Below are 11,546 nucleotides of genomic sequence, written 5' to 3' on the forward strand. Positions count from 1 at the left end.
AATTACAAAACGGGTTATATGTCGGTCCCACACACCTCCTGTTGATCCATGTTAGCTGCAGAACATTTCAAATCTGCTGTTTAAGAGACAGGTCACCTGCAGCCATGGAGTGGGCTCACGTTTTGGGGAGACTTCTTGTCTTGGTGTCTGTTGGAAGTAAGTATTTCACACACGTTGAATTTGTTTCTCGTCTTTAAATTTTTATAAAGTAAGGGAAAAAAACAACCAGTTCCTAGTGAAGACACTATTGTAAACTAGTAATATGTTATTAGAGCCACAGATTGTTACCGGATGGAAAAAAACAGCCTTGTCACCGCACCGTTTAACTCTCCGTTAATTGTCTGGTTTCCGTCACCATTCAGTAAAGTCTGGAGGTTGTCGTTGTCTAGTGTCTTCACATAGATTGTTAGAAAATTTGTAACCCGTACATTTTATCTCTAGCGGTTTATTTGCATATTTGTATCATATATTGATTTGATATATTTTGTCTCATATATGTTTGCTATCTTATTTTTTTTTTGCAACTAAATGTTTCGGTAACATTTATTTTCACACAGTAGCGCAATTATTCTTGTGCTTATAAATAGTTCTCATGTATTTATAGTCATTTTTGCCTCCTTAATACTTGTACATATCTGGTTGTAAATCTGTAGTGGTACCGTTGGATAGCTTATGTTCAGCGCTTTAAGTTGGTACTTATATCTTCCGTATTGGTTTAGTAGTTAGTTTGATATTAGGGGTTTCCCTTTGTTAGGAAACACACTTTGGTTAGCTCACCAGGCTATTGCATTCACGGGCTGACCAAGGTGCCGTTGTACAAGGCGATCTAAGCCCTACGGGGATCGTAACTCCCATACCTTAACATAGACTTACGACAGCCGTAGCGCTACGGTTATTTTGTACAACGGCACCCAGGACAGGTTGTTCTCTACGACGTCCGCGCACACGTATATAACCCTTGGCAAAATCATGTGTCTTTACCTCCAGATACCCCTAGACCATTTACCTGTCGTCTTGCTACTTCTTTGGTCAGGTCGAAACTTACGTTTCGCTTGTAAGTGGTTCTGGATCAGTGTTCTCTCTGGTACTGACTTACTAATATGGTGGTATTGAGCTTAAACATATTAGCTAGTGTTTATCATATATTTCTAGTAATCCATAGATAAACAACCAACTTACCCGCAAGTGTCTAGTTTAGGTCAAGTACCTATTTACTACTCGGAGTCAAGTTACTCTTTTGGTCAAGTTCCCTTTTCAAGGATTGTGAGTCTAGATACTCCTTAGGTCAAGTACCAAGTATCTTTTGGAAGTTAAGAATTTCCTCTCCCAGTCAAAGTGACTGAGTCTTTAGTCTGTAAGACTAGTTTGTTATTCAGACGTACTCGTCTATTTAGTAGACTAAGTCTAAGTGACGTAGTTAGGGGATAAGACCTCTGTGTTTATTTCCCGCTATTTAACCCAGCTAAGGTAAATCACTCATTTGAGTGTTGAATGGTCGTAGCCGACTTAATTGGCTGTTCATGCATCTTGTCAAAGTGATGATTTAGCTACATTCTCTTTATTACTGTTATACAGTTGCTTAGCATATCAGCTTGGATATTTGTTCGCGTTTAATTAATCAGTGTTCGTTGTCAGTGTAAATTGTGTTTTCCCTGTTTCATCCATGCTTACAACTAGCTGATAATGATAACATGTGACACTTGGTACCACGTTTTCATTATTACTATACTCTGGTTGAAGGACACCCAGGTGTCTGGAACACAGCTGCGTAACACAGATGTTTTAAACAGGTCCTACATGTTCGGCAGGGAGACTTAACAGAACATCATAAACTGACGAGCCAAAGAAACTATACCCTGTTTGTTTGCATGATTATGTCTGTCTAACCATAACGAAATCGTGCAACAGTTTATTAAACGTCATCTGTGGCTTGATAAATTTGTGTAAAAATGAATCTTCAACCGCTACGATGTTTGAAATGTGTTAATTATGCCAAAAATGCAAATTTATTGATTTTCAAGATAAGATATTTAAGATACCCATCAGCGGTTGTGTATTGCCAAATTATATTTCTGAAACTAAAACCATGTGAATGTAATCTTGATTAATGACTAAGCGCCAGTACAGTTTATTTTGGATTATCTTAAGACATTTTCAATTGAAAATCAAAACATGATAAAATCATCTGAGAAGAATCGTTTTAATTTCTCAGTTTATTTCTGAGGTATTAATGAACCATGCTTCTGTGATCTGGATGTCAAAGAGAGAACGGTTGGCTTTGATCATTACAGGGTAATTATTTCATGTGAAATACAATATTTTACCTCCATTATGTATTGAATAATTTATCTATCATTTGACTGTGTCGGGATCTTTAATACTAATGGTCAATGCTTTGTTTTGGCATTAACTGATCTGGCCAACCTCATGACCGAACTATTGTGACATTAAGCGAATTTTAAAAAGTAGCAGGAATGGTTTCAATCAAACGGTTTAACGTGCATAAATGCCTACTGGTCCGGATTTATTGTCAAGTCATCAAAACAACAATATTCAGAATTTCAAGACACGTTTTTCTTTTAAAAATTACTTCAATATTTTGCCTAAGAAGCGTTGGAGTAAATTCAATGTCACTTTAATAAAATCCGCCGCCTAATATTGCCGCCTCCTGTCTCAATAAACGTCTTGTTTTGACAATTGCAATAAATTGTCCCTTACATTTATATTCAACTCAAAATATCTCTTGTTGGAGTAAATACGTGCCGCGCCGAAGACGTTAACTGCAAAACACGTGCAAAAGAAAAAGTCAGCGAAGGCCTGTTGACATCGGACCGCCTCTGTGGTCCAGTGGTAGAGCATGTGCCAGGAGAGCGGAAGGTTGGGGTTCGATCCCCGGCCGCGTCATACCAAATGACGTTAAAAGATGGTACTGCTTGTTTCCCTGCCTGGCGCTCGGCATTTAGGAGCTGAAACAAGGACTGGTCGGCTTGGAGTCAGTATACTGTGTCTGAGAGGGGTATTCATGTCAAACTGTGGCACGGTATTTCCGTGGGCTAGCACTATAAAATCGGCATAAGTCCGGACTAGTACAAGCAGTCACACACACATCGTCTTGAATAAATTCAGCACTCCCATCACAATTGGATATTCTGAATGCCGGTGTACCAACACATTGTATAAATACTGCTTCCGGGTCACGACCGAACATTCTGTATCCGGGCACTCACACATTTTATAAATACTGCATCTGGGACTAACCGGGTCTCCACAGTGACAACGAAGATGCTTTTACTTGTCGTGATCCAGACCCCGTCGTTTCGAACCATCCAACCATTCACACATTATCAAGTTTTGTCGTTGATCGGTTGTAGGAAGTGACCCTCAATTTAATATACTGGGTGGGGGTGGGGGTGGGGTATGTGGGAGGAATCGGAATATTGTTACAAACATGATACAAAACTAGGATATATTTAATGAAAAAAGCAGCCTAAGAATTTAATTTATATATTTCCTTATCTAAATAATTATCTTTTCACCTGTATTACTCGAACCAATTATTTATTTTCCAAGAATATCAAATGGTCGGTTACAAAAAGTATACGAACCATATAAGTAACTCGTTAAGGAACATATAGTTTCAACAAATGACACAATTATTATTACTAAAGATTTGTAAGATCACTTAGGGGGGCACGAGTGGCCCAGTCGTCTAAGGCGCCGCGATTCGCTGTGAAGAGTTGCGTCCCTTGTTTCTAGGTTTGTCAGAACCATACCCGTGCTCGTGGGTTTCAACCCAGGAATTGTCCGAGCTGTTAACATGGCAGTTTGGTATCGATTTCGTAGATGCACAGAACACGAATATGGTTGTCTTGATGACTTTCGTCACACGTGCCCTACTGTAAATAACGTCTCCAAGAGATGATATTGTGTTTCAATGAACATTAACACATCTATCATTTCGGTTTAGGCCATTCCTGTTTGCAGCATACCTTACGCAAGCCCTGGCATTATTTACGGTTGAACAAATAATGTGTTATGAGCATCTGAAAGCTAAACAACCACTGTGTGCTGTTCACATTAAAAAAAAGATGTGTGCGAGTATCATGCTCCAAACAAACATACAAACATGCAAACATCCAAGTTGTGAGTCACGACCTTAATGTTGAGGAGATGATTTCATGAATATATATTGAATGATGCATTATCTATTTTTAGAATAAATTTGTGAACTTTATATGAAACAGTTACTTTTTTTCCGTTAATGTATGTTTCTCCTGTTATTTTTGTTCTTCCCTGCAAAAAGTTTATAAAATCTATTTACTTTAACATCGTTGTGATCAGTTGGGCTTAACGCCGCTTTGATTAATATTCCAGTTATATCACAGTGTGACAGCTTAATGTGGGAGGAAAACCAGTAGTAATGCAGGTCTTAGACGTTTGCCACTTTGGTGAAATCTGGAGCACAAATATGGTGCAGACAAACCTGCAAACATTATCGGGGGTAACCGGGATTCGAACACATGACCATAGGTTTCAAGCAGGCACAAAGGGACGCAACTTGGCACAGGGAATTACGGCGCCTTAGACGATTAGGTCACCCGTGCTCCTGAACATCATTATAGATGACATTATTTGACATAACAGTATGCAAAAGTTTGTCGTTTACTGTCACCGTCAAGATTCTGGTTAGATTTCGTCTTCAGCATCTCATGTTTGGCATAAGAGGCGATCGAATGACCAGGCTCGGTGACTTGGTTCATGCATGTCATCGTATCCCAATTGCGTAGACCGATACTCGTGATATCAGTCACTGGATTGTCTGACCAAGGCTATGTGGAGGTTACACACCTTACTGAATGTTGTCGGTTATATTTAAGAATTGAACGTCAGTTTGGATGGGTTCATTGAAGTGTGAACGATTTAAAAGCGCTGGTTAAACTGCGTGAACCTCCGAGCATTTGTTTGCTCTCGCGGGATCGGTCAAATGCGTTTCCCCATACTCATACTCAGTTACGCAAACAAAAACAGTTCTTTGAATATATACAACATAATCTAGAAATAAGTCAACATAATTTCATTCTCAAAACAATTTTACAAACAATATTTGGGATAAATCCAATCTTAAAAATAGGTTACAGGAAGGTGAACAAAAATATAAACATGACCTGATGCACCGAGGCGAGGTCAACCTAGGCGTTCAAGCGCGGATTTATATATGACGTCACATAAGTTTGTAAAGAGGTGCATTTCGAGTCGAACGGGAGCATGAGGATGAAATTTATACTTACTGATTTTGATAATGACGTTTATGGAGCAGTTATGGAAAACACCCCAACGCGTGAACCCTCTCATGGCACTAGCAAATTGGGAATATCACCGATTTATGAATGTGTTGCTTGTGTTAATCGCAAACCAATTCGGACGATGCGGAATGGACTGGTGGGGATTGAACCGTGTGCTCTGAAACTTGTATATTTTGTGTTAATTTTCAACGTCAGGGTGTGTTATATTTGGAGTTTGGGATTTGTCGCGTGTGCTGTGATACTTTGCTTAGCTGGTGTTTCTTGTCACCTGAGATGGACCTACGTACTGTATGACCTGATGCCAGCTTCATTACTGTGCCCCGTCACTCCTCATGTGCCGCCGCTTCTCGGCCTAAAATGCACGGAGAAGGTCGGCCAACTCAGAAACCGGAATACTAGATTTCTAATTCCGTCTACGGATATTTTTTCGTCTCCGATGACCAATCGGTAAAACAGGTAGGCAAGTTTTTTTTGTGGGGGGTTGGGGTTATTTTAATTTAAGTTTATTTCCTAACCTTTTAATGTTTTATGAATTCTCAAAATTTTAGATTTTTTTGCCCGATACGATAGTGAATCGGGTTTTAGTTTGGGATTGATCAGGAGCAGTCGCGTTTGCTCTGTGTCAGAGGCCACAGCTGAGCAGGGTACGACATCGTTTTCATTGTTGCTAGATTCCTGTCATTTCGGAAAACAAGACATCAGAGTCAATATCGCTCAATAAATCAACTTCGTTCACCTCAGTAAGTTAACAGAATTAATTTTCTTCACTTGCGTTATTAGAAGTTTCAAAATCCAAATCATCGTAGGGACAATCCATTTTGTTTTATGCATCTAGACGACATCAACCACCAGAACCAAAGCATTTATTTATTTAAAAGTCATGAAATGTTACAAGACCAGGCAAAAATACTAAATTAATTATATTGTTGATGAATGCAGGGATTAAAAAGAACAAAGAAAAACGAGTTGATTGTAAACACCGAACGAGAATTCGGGGAAACCCCGGAAAGTAGTTCTGGCAAAAGTTCACACGATCAATTTCACAAAAAATAGTTCACATCGTGTGAACTTTTTTTTGTCCGTTCACAGGTGTGTGAACTCCAAATATCAGATCACGTGACTACCCCTTCGGCCAATCAGCATGAAAGAAAGTAACTTCAAAGTATGAAATTATTTTAGATTACATAATATGCTTCCTCCAAGCATCCTCTATGTTGTTTACAAATGGTCCTCTGAGAAATTACAGTCCTGGGATAAAATATTTCTTAAGGTTTTAACTCATTTTAATGTGGGCGTCTTATTGAGATCGGGTTTAACTATAAAACAATGCATTGCTCATGTTCGGAATTTCTCACTGCTGATGATGACGAAAACGATAAATGGTATGCTGCTGTATGCTGCTGTATTAATCGAATGTAACTTTTATGATGATTTGCCTTTTGATCTTTCACAAGAAGTTATTGCAATTAATAGAGATTTTTAAAATCTAGGTAGCTTAGATAAATTTATTTTTATTATGCAAGAGGAATCGCTGCAACATATTTTAGCTACATGTCTATATTATATGTTTTAAAGAAGACAAAACTATAAAGGTTAATTTTTAATATTATTATTGTTATATTTAAAGTAGTAAAACATGATTTTTATTATTGTTGCATATTCTTTTTCTTTTTGTTTCTTCATTTTTCTTTTTTTCTTTCTTTTTCTTTTCTACATAGAATACATGGCTGGATGTACAAGCTTTGATTTTGAACCTTTATAATGTGAGACAATAAACATTTCTCTCTGTGTAATCAGTTGAATCTGACCAGACAGTTCATTGAACGGCTAACAATCTACACAAACACGTCCAACGCAGCCTCCCGACCCCCTGCTTTAGTTTGCAAGTTTGACTAGCTAAGAAATATATTAAGCAATGTCAAAATGGGTCAGCCCTGATCCGACCGATGAAGACTGGCAGTCAGATTAAAAACGTATATAGAGTCGAGAGAAGAGAACGTGAGAGAGAGGGGGGGGGGGGAGTTAAGGAAATACTTTATTATATAAACTACACATATAAAAACGGCATTATTAACAATATTATAAACCCTGCAGTTGCTTCGTATTACCATTGAGATTACGGATTAAGTTTTGGTATCCAATTTTCAGTCGAGGTGGAAATGGAAGATTTGTGCGTAATCACGGGTCGCATGTATACACAATCATACGTTGAGAGCCATATCTCTCACCTCCCCAGGTCCAGACCAGCCTAAATTCTTGTCGGAAAATCCACCTCACCCCAACCAACCTTGCCACAAGAGAACTCCACAGTCTTGCACACATCTCCCAATCAATACTCATCACACCAACAGGAGAATGATTCTTCATTCGTTAGCAAGGATAACAGTTTCTCCTCACACTGACCAAAGTGCTGATTGACAATCGCTGCAGTACTTCGTGGCGCTAACGAAAAATCTTTTTTATATGACTGTTGTCTGTCATGGTCGATCTGACATGGTTGGTTGGTATTCCAACGCAGCCTTCCAATTGTGAATGTTCTTTAACCTGTTTTGAGTAGTGTTGATAGGAAGAAGTCAAGTGCGCATAATGTATAATTTTAATTAGATGAAGCCCGTATACTGATTACAGAAAGTATAACCGTTTCCCCTCACAGTGTCTTATAGTTAGGTGATAATCATTCTGTGTTTTCAATGTCGAGCCAGGTTACCTGTAGATTTACCGCGCTGAAATGATTTTGGAACCGAACACACGGGGGTCGTGGTCTAGCTCGCAAGTAAGCAGGAGAATGAGCGTGTCTATGACGTCACAAAAATGTTAAACGCATGCAGAAGAGAGAGAGGAGGGTGGGAGGGGGGGGGGGGGGGGGGGGGGCCTTGGGGAAGCCTAGTGGTTGGAATTCTAGTTGCTCGAGTTGAATTCTCAACAATACAGTGTGTGAGGAGTCCCCCTCTGTAATATTGCTGGAATATTGCTAAACGCGCCGTAAACCCCAACTCGCTCATTCGTACTAAATACTTAATACACATTTAACGCCCACAAATATTAAAACATAAGGATTTTCTCCTAATCCTTTTTCGGCGTCGTGGTCGTGATTCTAATGAACCCTTCTGTTTGACTTTAAGGTTTCACCTCAGGCCAGTTCATGAGTTACGACTCTGATGCCATGGACACTATGCAGGATATGGCGGAGGACAGACGTACGTACATGATGTATCAGAGGCTATACGGCGGGACAGGTGCCAAGTACAATACTCGGTCTTCCTACGCCACACAACAACGTCCCACATATCAGAACAACTACCAATCATACGGAGGAAACACCAAAGCGTACGGAGGAAACACCAATGCGTATGGAGGAAATACCAATGCGTATAGAGGAAATACCAATGCGTACGGAGGAAATATCAATGCGTACGGAGGAAACACCAATGCGTACGGAGGAAATACCAATGCGTACGGAGGAAACGCATACCGGCAGAATACCCAACAACGACCATGGAATTATCAACAAAACGGGGGACATAATATGAATAATCAGAACAGAGGGCCCTACCAACGTCCCCAGAATTCTCAGTCTTTGAACACAAATAATGGTGCTAATTCACAACCTTCGAAGTCTCCAGTTCCCGCACAGGACAATTTCTTACAGAAAACCCAAGGCGGTTCTTTTCAACAAGGCTTGGTGAACGCGCAAGGCCATCAACAACAAGCTTCCACTATTAGGACGAATCGCCAGCCATCTTTTCAGTCCTACAACAACAACAACAACAACCAACAGAGCCAGCATCGACAGCAAATCCAAACTAAGTGTTCCCAGGTAACGCTAGACAGATCTAGTGGGAGACCTGCTGTGAACTTTCCAGGGGCAGTCAGCAGCATCACCCTCATGCAACAAACAAGATGGAGTCAGTGCACCCCTGCCTCCTATGGCTTCATCGGAAGATATGCTTATGTTGGAAATCGCTGTTCGGGGCAGTTCAACGTGTGTTATCAATAAGCAGAAATAACGTGTACACTGGCATTTTGAACTCATTCTACATGCTTCAGCATCTCATAGTTGCCAGTCCTTGCCATTGCATCGTGCATATGATGAAGCACAACTGTAGGTAACACAGCGCAACGCCACGCATGTAGCTTTCCATTCTGTATCCGTTGGCAAAATAAAGGCACTTGACGGCTTCACTCTCAAATTGTTAGTTATGATTGAATTGTGTGTGATGCATGTTAAAAATATCTAAATAGTTCAAAATAACTAATTGAATAAGATCTTATCAGTTGAACGGTACAGAGACTGATAGTGAGCAAATGACCTTGGTGATTTAGGTTTAACGCCGCTTTTAACAGAATTCAAGTTATATCACTATATCCTACTACAGGGGGAAAGCCCGATGTGACACAGGTCTCAGATGTTTACCACTTTCGTGAAACCCGAGAGCACGGCTGTGGTGCTGACAAACTTAGAAACATACAGGGGCGAATCGGGATTCGAACCCACAATCATAGGTTTCAGGCGTGCCTAAGGGACGCACTGCGAATTGCGGTGCCTTAGACGACTGGGCCGCACGTGCCTCCAAAAAGCTGATTTTTGATAAATTTTATGGAATTTCTCAAACGATCTAATCATGCTGAATGTGCTCAGAGAAACTACCCATAACATAAATGCTTAATCGTTATAACTGTTTCATGATGATATATATATATAAGTATATAGTTATACACATGCATATAATTTTTTAATTTGAAGTTTACACGATATACGGCTTTTCCATTGGACGAGAGGTCGGTCACATGAAAGCGAAATTGACGTTCATAAGTGTATGTAATTCCCTAGCACGAAAACATACATAAGCGTTCTTTCTGATAATTTAGAACCTTTATTCTTGGTCAGCGTTTCAGTTTACACTGAGAAATGTCAGAGAGCGTTACTGCATGATTGTTCACGAATATCTTCGCTGCGGCCTATCCCAATGAACAAACGAAGAAATGCACATCTAAGCTATCGTAGTATCGACTCGATCCGTGCCTTGCCTGACATTGACCGTCTCCAACAATCTTTGAATTTACCTTAGTGTCTGTTTGACGCATCTTTATTCCCCTTTCGGCCAGTTGATCAATGATGATTAACACAGTCATGTAACCGCCACAGGTTCATTAACAACTTCGGAAATCTCTCCCGTCGTGTCGGCCATTTTGACGTCTTGTACTTGATGTAAATATATTACGACGCGCTTTCATTGTGACTGACTTACTGAGACAGTTCTTTACAGACTTTTCTCATCTAATGAGGATATTATTAGAACACATGTGCTGCGTAAGATGTTTCTGAAGAGCAAGTTGTGCATCCATACGCCCAAGTCACCTCTCTTTTTGAGGAACTATTTTACTCAGTGATATAGCTGGTTCTTGTATGGCTGTCAGTGTAAACATGAAGTCACACGTACTAAATAAAATTGTGTTTAGATCTGGGCCTACATCCTTTGAGGTAAGAAATTGGGATACAAAATTTATAAGCTCCGACCAATCATACAGTTTTGCCCTCACTCTATGAAGGTTCACACTCCAATGAACTCACACAAAGTGAAGGTCAATTCTTAAGTACACGTCGGTTCATTAATTATGTCTCATAAGTTGTGAAAGACACGGTCAATTATTTAAAAGCGGAAAATGATTGTGGCAACAAAGAAATATTCCCGACGGCTTTTGGGAAATGTCAGCTTGGACAAACATTAAAGAACAAGATGCTGTTTTTGCTATTGTTCCCCCAGCTCTACATTGTACATAGCTAGTGTGGAGATGCCAAGATTCAACACAGCGGTAGATTCGCCACCAGTCATCCTATTTTAGACGCATTCGCATCCAAGAAAGCTCACCGATTTTGAATGTCAGGCGAGAATCGCCCACACGTAGCATGCGTTGTTTGTAGTTAACCTAAACGACGAATATCAGGTTATGGCATAAATTACAGAATAGAAAAGGACATTCGCGGTTTCTTAGAAGTGAGAATTACTTCCTATATACAGCACTGATTGGCAGCTTTTCGTTGCTTTTCTCTTGTAATAAAAGGTTTTGCTAACTGACGGGCCTGCCAGTGTCGACGTGTTTGGCGCTGACAAATCCATCCACGTCAGAAAAGAACAGAATTTTATTACACATCAATTTAAGGAGTTTCCTTTCATCTTTCCCATAAATCATAGTTTGGCGTACCTTCCGTGGGTGAAGCTAAATATTTAATGAAGCTTGTAT

The 11,546-nt window shown here is 39.9% G+C and overlaps 1 protein-coding gene across 1 annotated transcript; it reads left to right on the forward strand.

Annotated features, from left to right (window-relative positions):
• On the forward strand, positions 1-9,485 carry LOC124131437 (GATA zinc finger domain-containing protein 14-like). Its single transcript, XM_046494721.2, has 2 exons — positions 1-156; positions 8,426-9,485. Exons 1-2 carry the CDS (start codon positions 105-107, stop codon positions 9,298-9,300), a joined length of 927 nt encoding a protein of 308 aa, XP_046350677.1. The 5' UTR covers positions 1-104; the 3' UTR covers positions 9,301-9,485.
• The last annotated feature ends 2,061 nt before the right edge of the window (positions 9,486-11,546 follow it).

This window comes from Haliotis rufescens, unplaced genomic scaffold (assembly GCF_023055435.1).
Source record: "Haliotis rufescens isolate VD_foot unplaced genomic scaffold, xgHalRufe1.0.p SCAF_1, whole genome shotgun sequence".
NCBI classification, from domain to species: Eukaryota; Metazoa; Mollusca; class Gastropoda; order Lepetellida; family Haliotidae; genus Haliotis; species Haliotis rufescens.

What these genes read in the sequence shown, in the direction of transcription:
- LOC124131437 (XM_046494721.2), top strand. Translation starts at nt 105, where the DNA reads ATGGAGTGGGCTCACGTTTTGGGGAGACTTCTTGTCTTGGTGTCTGTT. An exon ending in TGTCTTGGTGTCTGTTGGAA is followed by an intron (nt 157 to 8,425) that starts GTAAGTATTTCA and finishes TTTGACTTTAAG; the next exon opens with GTTTCACCTCAGGCCAGTTC.